The 19,617-nt window shown below is 32.7% G+C and overlaps 2 protein-coding genes across 3 annotated transcripts; both read left to right on the top strand.

Moving 5' to 3' along the window:
- The first annotated feature begins 7,214 nt into the window (after nt 1–7,214).
- Nucleotides 7,215–9,457, top strand: LOC129316014 (uncharacterized). Of its 2 annotated transcripts, none has more exons than XM_054960243.1 (2): nt 7,215–8,505; nt 9,107–9,457. In XM_054960243.1, the coding sequence occupies exons 1-2, from the start codon at nt 7,607–7,609 to the stop codon at nt 9,120–9,122; spliced, it is 915 nt and encodes a 304-aa protein (XP_054816218.1). In that variant the 5' UTR covers nt 7,215–7,606; the 3' UTR covers nt 9,123–9,457. The 2 variants fall into 2 exon arrangements, with proteins under 2 accessions (XP_054816218.1, XP_054816217.1); XM_054960242.1 differs by lacking the exon at nt 9,107–9,457 and adding an exon at nt 8,803–9,046.
- Nucleotides 9,458–13,125: 3,668 nt separating this feature from the next.
- LOC129316638 (pentatricopeptide repeat-containing protein At1g62680, mitochondrial-like) lies at nt 13,126–15,600 on the top strand. The gene is made up of 6 exons (XM_054961045.1): nt 13,126–13,225; nt 13,767–13,835; nt 14,355–14,407; nt 14,543–14,856; nt 15,066–15,121; nt 15,206–15,600. Exons 1-6 carry the CDS (start codon nt 13,126–13,128, stop codon nt 15,598–15,600), a joined length of 987 nt encoding a protein of 328 aa, XP_054817020.1.
- The last annotated feature ends 4,017 nt before the right edge of the window (nt 15,601–19,617 follow it).

The following is a 19,617-nucleotide window of genomic DNA, read 5'->3' as shown; positions in this document are numbered from 1 at the left end:
CAAATTCAAAATATAATTTACTTCAGTGAGAGAACCCTTTAAATTTATAACTATACTTAACTTGTAAAGTTTCTTATGTAGGACTTATTAGGTAGGAGAATCCATTCTAAAATATTAACCTATTTGGTGGCGGGAGTTTTTACACTTATAAACCTCACTTAACTTGTGGGGCTATCCTGACTTGACACTTTTAAATTACGCTATGGCCATTCCAAGTTCTTCTTCCTCCAAAGTGTGGTTGATCAAGGTTGAAGAATCCAAACATAGCGGTCCGTCTCTTAGACCCTTCACAAACAATGGACTCTCAAGCTCCAGCGTGAGGTACCCTTCTGACTCTTTCCCTAAGGAGTTGAATCGATTGCTCTTTCGGTTTGTTGAACTAATCAAAACAAATTTATATCACGCGAAATGATTCTAGTAAGAGCATTCGTCATCCTCATTAGAGGGAAGTTGTAGTGTTAAAGAATTGCAAGAAAGTAGTAGCGTTTCCCCAATTTGCTTGGACAAGAGAGAGGATTGCATATTATTTCTGTGATCGAGATGGGAAAGTACGGTTTTTTAAAAATTGGTTATGTTGAATGGACCCATGTGGATAGTTGTGACATAATTGTCCATAAGATCAGCTCTATGACTGTTCGTCATTGAAGTGGTACAATCTTCTCCCCTATTTTGTCCTTTTGTTGATAACAAGGACATGCATTTGGTAGAATAATTTCATGGCCAATGGCCTTATAATCTAGTGACATAGAAACTTTCTCTAAGTTATAGGTCACCGGTTCGATCCCATTTATAATTTCAAGTCATTTGTGACTGTCCTTTTAATTGAAAAAAAAAAAAATCCTATGGCAATCTTTATGTTGCTAATATGTCTTTTGAAGGAGATCCTGACAACCTCAGTGTGATGCCCAATAATGTACTTGGCTTGAAAGTATATGAGTTTGACCATGTCGAATGGTGAAGATGGTTGGATGAGCATGTGTTTGTTTTGAGCCAAGACGGTGATTTCTCCATTTCAGCTCAAGACTATGATGATGTGAAGGGAATTGTATCTACTTCTGTCATACAGGTAGTGTTTCTATGTTCTACTTGAGAACTTCTGCATTCAACCTTCCAAAGCTCTTCTAACCTTGCCCAACTTTGTTTGATTTAAATGGTAAATTTATCCCTAAATTATAAATACAAGATTGTTTAGGATTTTAAATTTATTTTTGTTGTAATGTTCCCCTATGATTTTTGAAATGATGCAATATTGTCATTATATAATCTTTGATTATGAAAAGGATTTTTTTTCCACTAGTTTTTGTGTTTATGAATAATAGAAAAAATGTCAATAGGTTCCTGTTATAGCTTGGACATTAGGTTTAAGTTGATTAGCTTTTTTATTTTTTTTTATATGGACCATGTTCTTTTAGAATACAATGATATCGTATAATTTATGCAATTAACCCACTTAATAGAATAAAGCTTATTATTGTTATTATTATTATATGGACGATTGTTTTATTAATATAAGATTGTTTATTTATTGTAAACTTTCATGGATTATGACTCGGGTGTAAGTGTTAGATCCTTTCATGTCATAATGCTTTGAATTATCTTATTTTATTAAAATTTATTATTCTACTCTTTATTTTAGTTCTTCTTTATTTTGGTTCTTCATTTTTTTTGAGCAGTTACAGCTGCTTCCATTCCCGTCCTATTTCCTCTGTTATCCCCTTCCCACTCGGTAGAAAATATGATCATTAAAATAAGTTAATTACGCACATTGAGAAATCACTTTTGACTATATGTTTTGTTAACTGGATTCACCACGCTCGCTTTTGCAGATGGGAAGTTCTCAACTTTTGATATGTACTTTTGGTGCAGAAATTTTCTTGATGACACGTGTAATAGGTTTCATTCTCTTAATTGATTTTTCTTTTCTATTTTTTTTTAATTTTTAGAGGCACAGGGATCAAACCCAAAACTTACGTCACAAAACAGCTTGCTGTCACTAGATCCAAGGGTCTTTTATATAGTGAGAAATCATACAATTCGTTAAATACTCCTTTATTTTTATTCATAAAATAGGGAGATAAAAATAATTTTCATCTTATTTGTATGACATCTCATTTTTTTTTTATGATTATATTTATCTTTCTAACCATATAAATATTAGAAAAAATTATTAAAAATAATTTTTTTAATTCTTATTAGGAGTAAAATGTTTCAACTAAAGGCAAAACAAAAAATTCAACAAGCCAACACGCATTTACCAAGGCTAAGAAACTCTTCATCACTGCCAACGATACTTGACTCATTTGCCCTCACATGTGTACAGAGACCATCTCATTGCAGTCATAGGCCAAGTTTGCCGCAGCTTATTATAAAATGACACATTTGCTGCGGCTAAACATACATCCTTTAAAACCTTTACCAAGCTCCCCATAACCCTTATAATGACTAGGCCAAAGCAATGGTTCTCACCATTTTCGAACCTTAACTACTAAAACCCAAGAATGCAAGAAGGAAGGTACGGAAGTGGTAGAGAAGAGGGTGTAGGAATTACTCAAGAGTTGTTTAGCTCTTAAGAATCTAAAGAGATGAAAAATTGTAGGCCCTAGCAAAAAAAAGCTCCTATCTTTGAGCTCTCCCATCCTCCAACCCTTACAGACGTTGTTTCATCAGGTAAGTTTAAAAAAAAAAAAAAGAACTTTGCTCAACCCTTACACTAGGCGAAGCCCAACTACAACCATCCAACTTGAGCCCAACTCATAGCCTAATACTCCCAAAATTTGCTCTATATCCTCAATTAGAGTCCAAACTCCCTACATTCCTTAAATTTTCACTGTCGAAAACCAGATTGACCCCCAATTCTTTTGTCTACTCTCAATAGAGCTTACGTGGTCCCGTCAAAATTTCTAGTAAAGCTTTAAAGCCATATATGATAGTTAAATATTTTTTTAACATTACCCCTCCTTAATTTAATTGTAACAAGTTGTTGGTATGCTTTTAATTTCTATGCAATATTTAATTATGGTAATTAATTATAGTAAAAGGTAAAATTGAAAATTCTTGCATTTTTTTAATAAAGTTTAGGGTATTAGTTATCGTTCTTTAAAAACTATAAAATTAGTTAATTTTACCTCATAATTAGAACAAAAAAAGTATACGTGTACATATGCATAAAGAGAAGGGGGAAGGGAGACAAGTCAGCAAATGGAGAAAATTGTGTTTAATAGTCATTCTATAACATGGTGGCGATGTATTTCTCTTAGGCCATGTTTGATACGATAGAAGAGTTTTTGATAGAATCAAAATCAGAAGTTGAAATCGAAAATAAAATTGGAATTAAAATAGAATTGGATTTGAAAGTGTGTTTGGTGTGACGATGAAATCCTGATATAATTTTAATAAAATATATGTAATTAAAATAGCAAAAGACTAAAGTGCCCTTTTAAAATTAAAAAAAAAACTTATCCCCATCAGCCCAACAACCCTCATTCCTCTCCTTCTTAAAAGCATGACGTCATTGCTTCCTCCTTCCTCCTCATCTGATGAGCATCCTCGCCGCCATCCGTCACTGCTTTCTTCTTCTTCTTCTTCTTCTTGAAGACCGAGGAGGAGATTGATGCAAATGATGATGTCTTTTGAGTAGGGTGACAGTGACGACTGTTGCACTGTCCATTGTTGCTCGATTCTTCATCGTCATCCTCCAAGTTTGCGCATCACAACCTAAGACCCACCTACTTCATCTTCCTCATCCACCTAATACATTTCCAGATTCACACCCAGAGCAAGAAGCAAGTGCTAGACATCATCGCTCATACAGCATCTATTTCTGAATATCCATGCTTAGACCAAGAGCACCCATAGAGAGAGAGAGAGAGAGAGAGGTGATGGGTACTTTATCGACAACGAGAATGTACAAACGATGATGGGTCGTTCATTATTGATAAGAATGCATGGTGAGTGTTCATGCCATGACATCGTGAGCCCCTTCCTTTTCTCCTCTTCTCAACTTTCTCTCTCTACTCATTCCTATTTAACAGTACACCCGTTGCCCCCATCCTTTGTTCCAACTTTGCATCATGACTGACTTGCTAAACTAATGACAAAGGTGTGAACTAAGAAGCTCGATGAAGATTTTAGGCCTTTTTCTTGGGGTTCATAGTGGATTGCGGTTGTCCTCCTGAGCGAGTGGTGGTCATCAACATATCTAGACGAAAGGGGATGCATAGTTGTTAGTGATATTAGAAGAGGAAGAAACCATCTGTCACTAAAGGAAGGAGATGAATGCAAGAAAGAAGAGCGATGCTTCTGCATTGAGAAGGAGATGGTTCGTGGAGGAGGAAGAAGGAAGTCATGGAGGAGGGAGGAGGGGCAAACTTGAGAAAGGGAACCATGAAATTAGATTCCATGATGCATATTATGAAATTAAATTCTGCCAAATTTACTTGAATTTAGATTCTAAAGAATCATAAGTATTGCATACTAAGCATACATGTTAACAGATTTCATTTTCAATTTCATTTTTTCTCCATGATTCCAAACTACCAAACGGGGCCTTATTCTATTTATAGGGTAAAGAAAGTAAAAGAATATGAAATAAATAATAAATTGAATAAAAGGAGTTGAGTTAAAGTCTCATTAGATTCGAGCATAGCAAAATCTACCCAACTACCCAGACAATATAGACTACTAGAGTTTAGACTATAGTGCATAGTAGATGCACTGAAGAGAAAGAAGGGAGAGGAAGAGTGAACTAAAGAACTATTCACTCTGGGATACCTCTACCTCCAGCCTTTGGTCACCATTTATAGTGAAGGAGGTTTTGTATAAAAAGAAGATCCAATTGATATTAATTTGCCTCATTATAGAGGAAATATGTTGATTGGAATAATTTTTATTACGATGGAGGATTGTTCCCTTTCAAGCTAGTAATCAAAAATTAACATCATATTCTAGTCAACTCATTATGACCAAAATTATTGCAAATCCCATTGATGACTCATCATGGGTGGAAATTATGCAAATTCAAAATTCTAACAGAAAGTGTATTTGTTTTGGTTCTATTTATAAGGTATTTCAATAATTATAATATTTATCTTCACCTTTTAACTCTATTAATTATTGGCAAGATTATTAAATGGTAGAGTATATTTTTTTTAAAGTATGTATATTTAATAAAGATAAAACTAGAAACTTGTTAAATTTTTACTTAGAATTAATTAGATTTTAGGGTTTTTTATTTTATTGAAAATGTTGAAAGTGATTTATAAATAATATAAGTATTGTAGGCATCTCAATGATTATGATATTTATCTTTACTATTTTACCCTTATTCATTATTGGGAAGACTATTAAGCCATAGAGTATAATATTTTAAAGTATGTATATTTAATAGAGATATAGTGGAAAACTTGTCAAATTTTATATATATATAATTACTGAGGTTTAAGATTTTTTATTTTGTTGAAAATATTAGGAGTAATATATAAATAACACAAGTAATGTATTCTATGAGGATTTGAATTTAGTGATTGTATTTAGTATAGGCATTAAATGCTATATCATCTGAGCCCATTAAAATCTAAATTAACGGTTTAAATAAATTTACTTATTCATTAATTTTAAGTGGAGTATAAATTTATAATCATTTATATAAATCTTAACGGTTTAAATGATATAGATATTTAATACTTATATTAAATATAATCATTGAATTAAATTCATTATATGACTGACTTCCCTCTTAAAATTTTTAAGAAAATTATCTCATCTTTTCTGTCTTTGCAATGAAAGGCCACCTAAGCCTATCATATCATCTGCGTTTTCTTAGTAACTTTTCATAGCACACAATTCTTTTCACCTCTGGAGTCAGCTAACATGGAGAAAGTGATATAAAACCATCCTCATTTAAACTGTATTGGAGTGAAACCTTTTCATTTTCTCATTATCCTTTTCTCTTCATCTTTTTAATTTTAACTATTTATATTGTATGAAAGTAATGTTTGAATTCATAGATTTAAATTTAAATTTTATACTTGTTTTAAGATCATGTATTAATATATTTTATTTAGACAATTTAAAAATTTTAAATAAAAAAAAATATGAATTGAGATTGAAAATGAAGATAAAAATTAAAAATAATAAGTTTATTTTTATTTTTTAATTGATAAAAAATAGAAAAATATATGAGAGTGGTAAAGAGGTTAATAGTAAAAATATGAAGATAATGATATGTTTAAAATGATTATAATTTTAAATGATCGATGTGAAGTGAATTTAAAATTTTTAAAAAAGTTATAATTTAAAATGAATTTACATTTAAATAAAATCTAACTTTATAAATTTTTATGTCTAAGCAAGAGATTTAGTTTAAATTTAAATCTAAATACTCGTTAATCTAAACATTCTACATCCATAAGTGAATTTGTTTTAGTCATAGATCCTTCAAAAAAGTGAGAGAAAAAGATAGCAAAGAAATAGAGGTTGCCTTCCCCGCTATATGCAATAAATAAAGGATCTGGTCCGGAGAGTACTTCAAAACTCCAATAACGCTTCCCCCTCGATTTTCCGGGAAAATTTCGCAGCCCTTGTTGAGGTAAGTCCTTAAGCATTTCAAGACAGTTCAATGCACCGAAGTTTCCGAAAATGCACCGATGAGGACGAACTATTCGATCCTCTTATGATTTCGCTAATTCGAATAAGAAGAACTTATCATTGACCTAGAAGACAGTTCAACGCGCTCTCTTTCGCCGTTTATAATCGATGGTGTGATGTCGGAAGGTTCCATTTCAATGTGTCACTTTTAAAGGTAAAGTTATTTGTCTTTAATGTATTTCTTAATCAATTATCTTTTTTTTTTCCTTTGGTGTAACAAAAGGGAAAGCCATGCATGCTGGTAGTCAAACATGACCCTCTTATGAGTTGTTCTAGTGGGGGATATGTTGTAATTGACCTAACATGACAAACACAATCAGTATATTGGACCCCATTGAAAAGAATGCTTCTTTCCTTCATGTCTTTTTCCCCAGCACGCTTAAGCTCTTTGCCTTTTCTTTTTTCCACACTGCTTTCACCATGAAGTGTCATCATCAGTCCACGCTCCAAAATCATTTCTTCCACCTCATTGTTGTTCTTTATGGAGTAACGAGACCTTTTACCATCTCAATTTTTTCCCTTCGGTGGGAGGCAAAGGAAAAGGTTCTTGCCCTTCTCTTTAAGCTTCAGTTTTTCTTCTTCTTCTTCTTCTTCTTCTTTTCGTTGTCCGCTTGATGTTTGATGCCTCCTCTACAACCATAAACTATTCCTTTTGAAAGGAACAGCTAGTTAACAAAGGCACAACAAGAACCCTCTTTGCCCCTTTTAACTAATTCCTGGATCTTGTGCGCACCCAGACTTTTCTTATCTGTTGACTGTCTTATAGTCTCAAAATTTCTTCTTTGATACCACATTTCCATCGAGGAATAGAGTTTGTGATTTATGATTTGCTCTCTTTCCTTGAATATGTAGAAACCAAGGTTCTTCTTTTGATGTTGCAGCCTTGGAATACCCAAAAAGGCCTTTTAATTTGACACATTGTTTGATAATTTGTTGTGGGCTAGGCTTATTTCTTTATCTCATGGACTCCATCTTTTCTCTGATTTTGATAGTAGTTACCTTGGGGTCGTCAAAATTGCTGGGATCTAAAGCTCAGAGCATCAAATCAGCTCATCTTCTTGACCTCTACATTAGAGATTACACGTTCAAATCATTGGACAAACACTTCAGAACAGGCATAGTACAGTCAGTGAGTTTACCTGCAAACCTCTCTGGCATCAGAGTCGATACAGTAAGGTTGCGGTGTGGCAGTCTGCGAAGATATGGTTCCCACTTAAAGGAATTCCATCTGGGTTCAGGTGTGGTTGTGCATCCATGTATTGAGAGGGTCTTGCTGATTAGACAGAACTTGGGGTATAACTGGTCTGCTATTTATTATGCTAACTATGATCTCTCTGGATATCAGCTTATTTCACCAGTTGTGGGCCTCCTAGCTTACAATGCTGATGAAGATGTAAATGCCATCAACCCTTTTCAACTCGGAATTGTTGCTGGAGAAAAGCCCCTGACAATTGATTTTACCAATATTACTAGGTCTACAAAATCAGAAGGAATCATACCATTGTGCGCCAGTTTTGAAGGGGATGGGAGGATGACATTGGCTAAGCCATCATCACCACATGTTTGTATTGCAAAGAGGCATGGCCATTTTGGTCTGGTTATTGCATCCCCTCCAGAGCAGTTCAAGAAGCCGATTAGTCAGTGGAAAGTGGCAGTTGGGAGTACCATTGGCGCTGCACTCGGTGCTTTTCTCCTCGGTTTGCTTCTGGTGGCCATGCTTGTTAGAGTGAAGAAGAGATCAAGAATGGAAGCTTTGGAGAGGAGAGCATATGAAGAGGAAGCCCTTCAGGTTTCAATGGTTGGGCATGTCAGAGCTCCTACAGCATCTGGCACTCGAACTACGCCTATAATTGAGCATGAGTATATTCCTCCTCCTCGTTGAAACGTTTCATTTTATTGGGGATCAATCAATTTTGTAACATTAAGATGACATTCAATGAAATTGTTAACAGGCCAAGACTAAATTTGTATTAGTTTCTCCAAAAGCTTGCATAGATCTTGTTCTTCTAAGCAGAGGGCTTCAATCCTAAACTCTATTAATACATTATTCTTTCTCTTCTCTTGAATTAAATGCAAAAACTTTTTTTTTTTAAGCATAAAGTTTGTAAATTTCCAACATTCCTCGACGTTCTTTTGTTTGTTTGTTTTGGCAAATAGCATTACAAGGACACGAGACATACAGGTTGCCGCCTATTAAAAATTTGACATTGTTGGAGAAGACATGAATTGATAATTTGAGATGTATTAGATTGATATAAATAAGTCGTGTTTCTCAAACATGTAGGCTGCAATTTTCTCCTTCTTTGTGTTTTCGATGCAATTATGAAATATAAATCAAGGCTCTTGAAGCCACTGACATGCTCTGTGATGATGCTTATTGAAAAATCAGAGGAAGCTGTCATGTAAAGCTTCCTATATCTGGACTTCATGATGAGTTCTAATACAACATTTTCATTTGCAGTTTCACCATTGAATAAAAAGTGGATTGAGGTATGAGTTATTGTTAGTGATCAAAATATATAATTTTCCATGATGTTGGCTGTCTCTTTGTAGGAAGCAGACAGTTGAAGTTAGGATTATGGTCTCCATGCGTTGCATAGAATGCTAGCTTTTGAGATCATGGTTAACAGAGCCATTAGGGATAGTTTTTACGTTTGTGTTACGAGAAAAGTTACAAATAATGTACAGTTTCAAGTTACTGCTTTTCCCTCTTGAGCAAACAACCACCGATACATTGGACTGAAAAGAAAATAGTGAACGCGAATGTAACTGAGCTAGACTATGCCATGCATGTTTTTATTTCTTGTTTCTACTCAATGATGTTGTGCAGGGACCAAGCATAGCATCTTCCGCAGGTTCCACAATCAAAGGTAATTTGTTATATTCGGTGTATTTTCTTATGAAATCTTTTAATTCTGGATTTTGGCTGAGATTATGATGTTACTAGGCTTTTTGGATACTTGATGCTATGTGATTTCAATCTGAATTGAACTTCTGGCCAAAAAAGGAATCTAAATTGAATCTGTCTCTGCAAAATTCAGTTCTTTTTCTTGGTTGAGATTGTGATGCTTGGCTTGGCTTTTGGATGTATCTGTGTGCTGCTATGTGATTTTTATCTGAATCTTGTAAAGTAGCAGTCTGATACTCTATGCAGAATGTGTTGGAAACTGATTTCTCTACTATTCTTCTCTGGCACCTCTACTTTTATGCCATTCAGATCAAATATGAACAGCTCACAGTTAATTGTGTTCCCCCTTTCTTTTAGTTTTGACATGTCAATCATCACTTTTCCTTTCTTTCAATGCCCAAATTGACAGTCGGAAAATAGCTTCCTTTCTTTGTTATTCCTTGCTAGTGATAAGTGGTTGGTTCTATCCTGCTTGCAACTTCATATCTAGTGAGAAAAAAGAAGGTAAAAAGGCAATTTTGTCCTTAAAATATAAGTCTTGAAGTATTTAGAACTCTAAACTTTTTTTTTTTTGGATGTAATTTTGCCCTATAACATTTTCATGTCATGATGAGCTTATATTTTCTCTCGTGTGACTTCATGGTCAACATTCTTGTAATTAACAAGAAGATACATTATGAATTTTTTAAATATTGTAGAACAAAATTGCACAAAAAAAGTTTAGTGTCTTAAATATTCACGATCTTACAATTTAAAATAAAATTACTCATTTATAAACAAGAAAAAAAAAGAGAAATTATCTCTTGATATTTTTTTGCCTTACATCTAATATTTGGTTTCTGTAGCTTAGAGCAAACTTACTGAAATGACACAGGAAGGCATCAACCCTAACATTTATACTTTTAATATATTGATTGAGGCATTTTTGTTAAGATAGAAGTATCACCAAAACACAAGCAATCATCGCAATCCTTGTAGCTTGTAACGAAAGAAATAGGCTAATAATATATGGATGCGCGCGCGCGCATGCGTTTGTTGCGTGGTCTGCTTGGAACACCATAAGCTGTTCATTTTCATACATGATTTCTAGGCCCAAGATAAAGAGTTGTTGATTGAACTTTGAAGGTTCACAAATTGAACAATTGAGTATATAACCTTCTTAAACCATTTCTAAACAAATCTATTCTTAATGTAATTAATGTTGTTAATTCCAGATATCAACTCTAAACTATTTCTATCATATTAATGCGTAAATTTCATTGTTTTCAAGTTGTTAGATTATACATTACTTCACCTTGTTTCCTGTTAACTTTGCAACTTCAATTTAAGTAAGTAATTCGTTTATATCTTGGCCCACAAATTCATTATCATTTAACATATAAATTTTCAAAGTTCTTTTAATAGTATCTTTGGTTGAATAAATTTACAAAAGGACAAATTCAAATTCCAAATAAATAATATTGAACTTTTGGTAAATAATATTGATATAGTAAGCACTTTTTTTTTTTAAAAAAATCAAAATAAGAAGCGGTACAATTTTCATATAAAACTTACTGGATTAAAGTTTATTGTGTCCCAATGAAGTGGTAAGGGCAATTCATTTCCCCCTCTAGTCCAAAGAGTATGTTTGGTTTCCTTTTTGTAGGAGACCATTATCATGAAAAACTATACACGTATAAAGGGCTTCTTTGATTCTGTTTTATGTTTTTATATTCTTAAAATAATTTTGTAGAGCAGTATTTTAGAATAAATTGTGGAAAAAAAATAAGAAAAATCGTTTGAATCATTATTCTAAAAAATATATTTAAAGTGGTGAAATAAAAGATGAAAAAAATTAACATAATTGTACGGGCGTTTGCCCAATTTTCACCCAAAAAAAGATTAAAAATTATTTATTTTATTAATATAATTATCATTGATGATATTTTCTGCTCTTTTCTCTAGTTTTGCAAAACAAAGAGTGACAAAACATCAACCAAGTGGGCATGTCAAGAATGATGGTAGTCCAGACCTCCTAAACATCATTTTAGTTTTGGAGTTTGACTCTTAAAAATGTGTATGAAAAACATCACTTGAGATAGGACAATCTTTTAAATAATGTTCAAATTCTGCAAAAGATTATTCTCATAACCGTCGGCTGTAAGGAATGCCTTTGCAAACAAAAAAAGTGACAAAACATAAAAAAGATATTATGGTTTTTTAGTTTTTCATAACAGCTTTTAACTTTTTTTATTTTTTAGAGTTGATAAAAGAACATACATTTTCAATCTTGTTATTTCTTTTAATTTCAAAACCAAAAACTGTTTTGGAAACAAGTAATCAAATAGATGCAAGTCTTTTATTCCCTTTCTCTTTCACTTAATGAATATGTGGAACCAAAAAAAAAAACACTTTGCCATAGTAAATATTTATTATTGTGAGGGTAATTAGTAAAATAAATTTTTAACATAAATTTTAATTAATAAAATTTTATTTTAGAGTATTTCAAAAATGTAATTAATTGTGTTAACTAATGGGATGACATGAAAGTGTGTATTTTGTTTTCAAAATAGAGAAGATATATCTATGATTATAATAATATAGAGAATTGTTAGAACATTTTTTGATTTGGAATTAGCAACTATGTCCTAATTTTTTCCCAATAATCTTATGGTTTTTGGAAAAGTGTCAAAAAATTTCAAAAGAGGAAATTAATAATAGTTAAATCTTTAATAGTTATTTTTAAAAATAAATTGCAAATATCAATTAGATCGTTTTAAATAAAAAAAAAAATAAAAATTAAAAGTTATTTTTAGAATTTAAATATATTATTTATAATTAAAATTTTTGAATTTACCATACTTAAATTAATAGTTACAGAATTATATTGATAACGTAACTGTGGTTAATTATCTCTCTTGGGAGTTATCTGTCATCCTCCCATAGTTTCATGATAAAATAAAAAGTAATAAAAAAAGTGATAGAATTTTCGTATTGTCAATATATTATTTTATATTATACTTATGTTCACTTTGAAAAAAGGGTGAGAAATGCTTGTTTCTTTTAAGTGAAAATTGTTTGAGTCATATGGTTCATATATTTATTTTTTGACTTTTGTTGTTACTGGTGGTCTCTCTTTTGTCTTGAAATGAGTTTGTTCCTTTTTTTTTTTTTTGTTTATGGCTGACCATGTATTTGATTTTTTTACTCAGGCATATCAATATATTATTTTATATTATACTTATGTTCCCTTTGGAAAAAGGGTGAGAAATGCTTGTTTCTTTTAAGTAAAAATTGTTTGAGTCATATGATTCATATATTTATTTTTTGACTTTTGTTGTTACTGGTGGTCTCTTTTTTTTCTTGAAATGAGTTTGTTCCTTTTTTTTTTTTTTATGGCTGACCATGTATTTGATTTTTTTACTCAGGCATATCTCAGTTGATGCTAATGGGCTAAAAAAAAAAAAAAAAAGCTATAGTGGAGTTTGCTTGGATTCTGTCTTCTTAAATAACGATTGCTTAAAAAATATCATGATGATATTTTGCTAGGCTGGACTTCTTCAGTGAAAAAGAATGCTTGAATTTTTCGAGGCATGGGGTTTATGAGTATTATTGAAACATTCAAAGAACTAAACAGCCAACCTTTCATGCATGCCTTTGCTTTCCTTCCTGCAATACTGCCATGCCTTTGCTGTAATTTTCATTTCTGCATATGCTTTGTTGTACATGCTTCTGCAATTTTTCTTGCCATATTTATACTTTTCCCTTGAGGAAAACCATGCATGGAAGAGCTCCTTATAAGAAAGGGGTTATATAGCCCATCAGTGTGATATTAATATTTTGTTCAATTTTAGCTGAATATTTCCAGCCAACATTTTGGAATCTGTGCTAAGTAAATCAAAATTAGGATTTAAAAGCAATTGCACTGATTTCCCCCTCCTCCCCTTTTTTCACCCACCATACTATATCCTAGTGTTCTTGACTGCTAACATCGTTTTCACATTATTTTCCTTTTATATCAGCATCAACCATGATTGTTGCCAACATTACTTACTGGGTTTACAAAAGCAGAAGGAGGAATTATAGGATTGTGTGCTAGAGTTGAAGGTGATGGCATGGCAGAATGACTCTTGCATAGCATTTATTGCCTCGACAGTTTGAAAAGAAGACAAGTCAGCGGAAAGAAAAGTAGCAGTTGGGAGAACAATTGTTGCTCCAGATGCTTTCCTTCTAGGCTTGCTTTTGGTGGGCTGTGCTGTGCTTGTTATGGTGAAGAAGAGATTGGGAATGGAAATGTTGGAGAGTAAACCCTTCCCAGAGGGAGAGAAAAATAGGGAAGAGGAAACATTAAAAGGAAAAGCTCTCATTAAACTGAGGGGAAGAGAGGAAGAACTCCAAAAAATAATGTGAAAAAATTGATTTATTATTCTTGAGAGTTTTCTTTTATAGTATTCTTTTTTACTTTCTTTTCACTTTTTCCTTCACTCAAATCGAGCCTTCAAATTTCAATTTATTGGATGGGTAAATTAGGGCTCTTACAACAATTGTCAGCAAGATGACGCTTATTTAATTGTTGTTGAGCATGAATATATTCCTCCCCTTGTTGCAAATTGCAATGTAGGTTTCACCAATGGTAAAGATTAATTTATCTCCCCTAATGTACTAAGAGCAAAGAATAAACTCCTTTTAATTAAAGTAGCATATACGCAAGGATTATAATTCAAACATTCAACTAGTTTAAATGATAATAATATCTATGTCAGTTTTAGTTGGTTTTTTATTATAACAATTCATTTTGTCACTCTTCATTTTTGGCTTCTAGTTGATGAATTTCTGGATACAACGAAAGATGTCGTTTTGCAGAGCTGCTTCACGGTACGCCTCCTCTAAATTTCCTTTGTTTGTTTCCCTCCGTTCTACCCTTTCCCCCAACTTCAGTTTTTGTTCCCATTCGTCAAATGTTGATGATGTTGAAGAGGCTGTCTCTTCTTTCCATTGCTTGCTTCATAGGCGTCCCCCACCCTCTACATTCCAAATCAGAAGGATTTTAGATCTCTTGCAAAGTTGAAACATCATACCGTTATCTCACTTTTCGCACAAGTGGAATCTGAAGGATTGGCACCAAATCTGTTTACTCTTGTTGTCTTGATTAATTGTTACTGCCATGTGGGTCAAATGACTTTGGTGTTCTCTGCCTTAGGAAGGATTCTTAAGATGGGCCGTCGACCTAATACAATTACTTTGACTATATTGATGAAGGGCCTTTGCATCAATAATGACATTGGGAGGGCCTTAGATTTCTATGATGATGTAATAGCGAAAGGGTTTCACTTAACTAAAGTTAGTTATGGCACCCTTATCAACGGGCTATGCAAATGAGGAAAACAAGAGCTGCTATTAAATTGCTCCAAAAGATAGTTAGAGGGTGGGTTAAGCCTAATTTAATCATGCATAGTACAATTATTGATGGTTTTTGTAAGGAAGGACTCATAATTGAAGATACTCATTTATTTCATGAAATGATTGGTCATAGAATATCTCCTGATGTTGTGACATACAACTATTTGATACATGTTTTGTGTTTCACAGGTAAATGGCCAGAAGTGACAAATTTTTTTAATCAAATGAGATTTGAAGGCATCAACCCTAATACTTGTACTTTTAATATATTAGTCGATGCATTTTGTAAGGAAGGAAGTATCACCAATGCTGAAGCTGTTGTTGGCATGATGATGAAGCACAGTATAAAACCCGATTTAGTTACTTGCAGCACTTTAATGGGTGGACACTGTTTGATCAATAATGTCGACGAGTCAAGGAAGTTGTTCAATAAGATGGCCAATAGTAGTTTGGCTTTTGATGTCATTAGTTACAGTATTTTAACTAACGGACTTTGTAAAATCAAGATGGTGGATGATGCCTTGGGTCTCTTTAAAGAAATGAAGTGCAAAAATTTGTTTCCCAATATTGTCACCTATGTTTCTCTTGTTGATGGTTTGTGCAAATCAGGAAAATGTCACATGTGCAGGATATTATTTATGAGATGCACGCTAGAGGTCATGCCCTGAATATAATATTTTATAATATCCTATTAGATGGATTGTGCAAAATTGATCATCTTGATTAGGCAGTTGCCTTATTTCAATGAATTGTTGAACAAAGATTTCAGCATAATGCACACACATATACCATATTTATTGATGAATTGTGCAAAGGTGATAGATTAAATGACACGTGGTAGATTTTTCAGTACCTTTTGGGTTGTGGCCATCTTTTGAATGTCTAGGCATATAATGCAATGATCAATGGACTCTGTAAAGAGGGTTTGCTTGATGAAGCAAAAGCCCTTGTTTTATAAAATGAAAGAGGAGGGATGCTCACATAATTTTGTGACTTTGGATGCAATTTTTAGACCTCTTTTAGAAAATGGTGAGAATGTTAAGGCAGAGGATCTTCTGAATGAAATGTTCACTAGAGGTCTCCTAAGAAATAAAAGGTTAGATACATTGTTTGACATCTATTTGATTGTTGATAGTTGATTCTCATATTCATGATGAAATTTATTGTAATAGTTATCAATAGTTATCAAATTTGCTTCTTCTAAGTAAACTTTGTGGAATATATATTGGCTGGATTCAATTGCCTATGCTCTGTTTAAATAAGATGTTTGTTGCATTTGTTTTACTTTTCATTGTTACTAGTTGTCAAGTTATTTTTCTTTTTCGGCTTAACATGACTTTGTTCCTTCTTTCTTTATGGTTCACATTTAATTTATTAACTATTAGGCATATCATATTAAACGAAATCTGTTGTGTGGTTCTTTTAGAAGCACGGTCTCCGGCTACAAGAGTTATTTGTGCTTTACAAACTTTACGTATATTGTATAAACTCCTATGAATCATAATTCCAGACCATGTTATGAAAGTTTGTACTCTTGCGAGCTGATGTTTTGTCTCTTTCTGATGCGTACGTAACTTTTTAAAAACCTCAAGCATATAGAATAATATTGAGATGGGTTCGACTTATTGTTATTATTGTGGGATACTAACTTTGGCAAAATGAATATCTGATATCGAATTAATTTCCCTTATTTTCGTGGGGCCATCAATACTATATGATCCAAGATGAAAGGTGCTATTATGTCAGGCGTGTTTTGGCTTTACGAATACTTGAGTCATACATGACAATTGACCATAAAGTGTGGATATCTGATATTGAATTAATTGTTTGCTGCTCCTGCAGGGGCTGCTCACTTGTTCCATAGTAATATTTTCTTTTTCCTCTTTTGGTATGCAGCCAGATAATAGGTGGCCAAGAGGACTATGAAAGATATTTTTATTAATTTTCTTGTTTAAGGAATATTATCATGTGAATAAGTTCCATTTCCCACCCACTTACTAATGATTTTTACATGCTACCATGTTGATAGTCTATAAGGCATCTAGAAGTCAGCTTGAAACCTTCTGTTTTATGAACTTGTGCTTTCCAAGCTCTATGTTTGTTTTTCTTGTTTGTTGTATGAACTGTGAAGTAATTTTCTTCCTATTTGCAAGATTGTTCTGTTGGACGCTTGGAGGATTCAGTGCAATCTTCACTCATATTTTTTGCCGTAAATTTATCACCTATGCTATGTATCAAGCCGCTCTCTCTTCGATATTTTCTAGAAAATTTGACATAGTAGATTATTTATTAATGAGTGGCTGGGGTATATGTGAATGGAGGCTGTGGGCTAAACGACATTGATAGTTGATAGAGCTGAAGATTCAGAGCTGATTTATAAAGGAAATGGTGTAGGAATTATGGGCATAAGGGAAAAGAAGTGATATAGGAGTATGGATTAGGTACCCCAATTATTTTGTAACTTTTACCTTTCGTTTGGATGGGGAGAAAAGTATGGAGGAAAGAAAATTAGGAGGGAAAACTCTTAAAAATAGTTAAAAAGTTATTATCTTTTGAAATTTCTCCTTTAATTTTCTCTCCTCCGTATTTTCTTTCATTTTTTCCTCAATCCACACCCTAGTTTAGGTTTTAAATTCTCCAGTTCAACCAAAGAGTAGGAAGTTCAGTCTTTTAGAAGTATGGTAAAGATTGGGAGACATCTGGCCTCTTGAAAGCCAATAGTGTTGGCCTTGTGTGTGTATTTTAATTTGGTATGTTGTATTTCAATCATCTGTTATGTGTTTGTAATCTCTTTACCAGGGTGCATGAGGGATATCAGACTGGCTTCAATCATTATTTTCCTTAGTAATTGGATTCAGCTATTCAATTTATCCATCACACTTCACCCAAAATATATATATATATATATATATCCAGCACAAGTTATTTTTATAATCTTGCTTTCTTTTTTTTTTTTTGCATCTATTATTTGCTTATTCGAGTTTACAGCTCTATCATTTGGTATAAGAGAAGATCAATTCTTAGGAGTATGAAAAATGGTATAGCAAACTGGTTAGCAGAAATGGTAGCAGCAGCGGCCAAGATGTCAAAAATTTTGACGGATATGGCATAAAGAACGAAGGAAATGTAAATGATACTGGAAAAGTGCATTGGGCTTTGAGACAAATAGGAAGAGACAAAGAAAGGATTAGTTTACGTTGCAGACTTCATTAGAAATCCAAGAGCTGTGTTGTAAATTTCATAGATGCTTTTGTTTTATTTTTGGCAGAAGTATCTTCCACCAGCAATAGAGACAAATCTTTTTTAGAGTATAATTTAAAAGGACAAACCCCTCATTCATGATTAGGGTGGCATCGGTCGGTTCGGTTCGGTCCCAAAATATGCAAAACTGATCGATCGAATAACACTGAAAATAAAAATCGAATCGAATTGAACAAACCAATCGAACCGAAAAAGAACCGAATCAAAATTTGATAATTAGTTTGGTCAGTTAATTCGGTTTTTTGGTTTCATATTAGGCTATTGAAATTGGGCCCATTTTTTAAATATTAAAACAAACAACACTATAAAATTGGACTTTTTTTTTCTATTTGTTTTTTTCAATATGAGCCCATTCTAATTACACCATATGACATAAAGCCCAAATATTATAAAGGTATGGATAATCAAATAAACAACACAAATAAACACCGATGATTAAATAATGGCCACATAATCCAGTCAGAACACCTACTGATGAGAGTGACTGACCGAAATAGGGTTTCAAGTGATGTTATTATTTTTTATTCTTTATTAACATAAAAAATAAAAATAAAATAAAATAATTTACAAATTAAATATAATTTATAAATTAATAAATTATATGTAATTCAGTCGGTTCGGTCTATTCGATTTTAAATTTTACTAACCGAATCAAACCGAAAAATCAAATAGACCGAATCAAATAGACAAAATTCGATTCGATTTTGATTTCGGTTCGGTTTTGCTCACCCCTATTCATGATAGCTTTTATTCTTTTTTAATATAAGGCCGCGGCTTTAGTTATGCAAAAGACCAAAAACTAAGTCAGATTAGAGCACAAAGAGGTCCTTCATCTCAGAGGTGGATCATTGCTGTGTTGTGTTGAACATTTCATGATTGGCATGACAAACAAACCAATCAGTATAACTGTATGTTTCTTTGAACATGTGATCAAAAGTGATGATTCAGTTTTGCTTTAATAAATCTCTGATCTTTTTAATGGGGCCGTAAAAGGGGTGACTTGGGGAGAATTCATTGTGAATGAGTGTTATGGTCTCTATTGAATAAGTAAACACATTTAATCTTGGGATGATTCTCGCTTCGACAAAGTCAAGCCTTCCCAGACACTTAAAATTTCTGCTGCCTTGCTTAGTTGAAATCAAGTGTATTTTATAAAACCCTTGGCCTACTTCCATATTCATCCCGTATTACTCACGATAGCTTTTGAAGGGTTCCTTCTTGTGCATTACTGTTTTTTTCTCAATAAAAAATATAAAACTCTTATTATCACATATTACAAATTGTAAAGCTAAACGAAGTTTTTTAAATTTTAATCTGCACGGGGTTTGAAGTTATGGAATAAAATAAATTATTTAGTTTTTAAAATGTATTTTTTCAAAATATTATTCTTTAAATGTAAATGGTTTTTAATTTATTTTTTGGTT

The sequence above is a fragment of the Prosopis cineraria genome, unplaced genomic scaffold (assembly GCF_029017545.1).
Source record: "Prosopis cineraria cultivar Desert tree isolate PC_DT_omini unplaced genomic scaffold, ASM2901754v1 PC7, whole genome shotgun sequence".
Lineage (NCBI taxonomy): Eukaryota > Viridiplantae > Streptophyta > Magnoliopsida > Fabales > Fabaceae > Prosopis > Prosopis cineraria.
The sequence above is the reverse complement of the archived record's forward strand: the minus strand, read 5'-3'. Positions and strand labels throughout refer to the sequence as shown.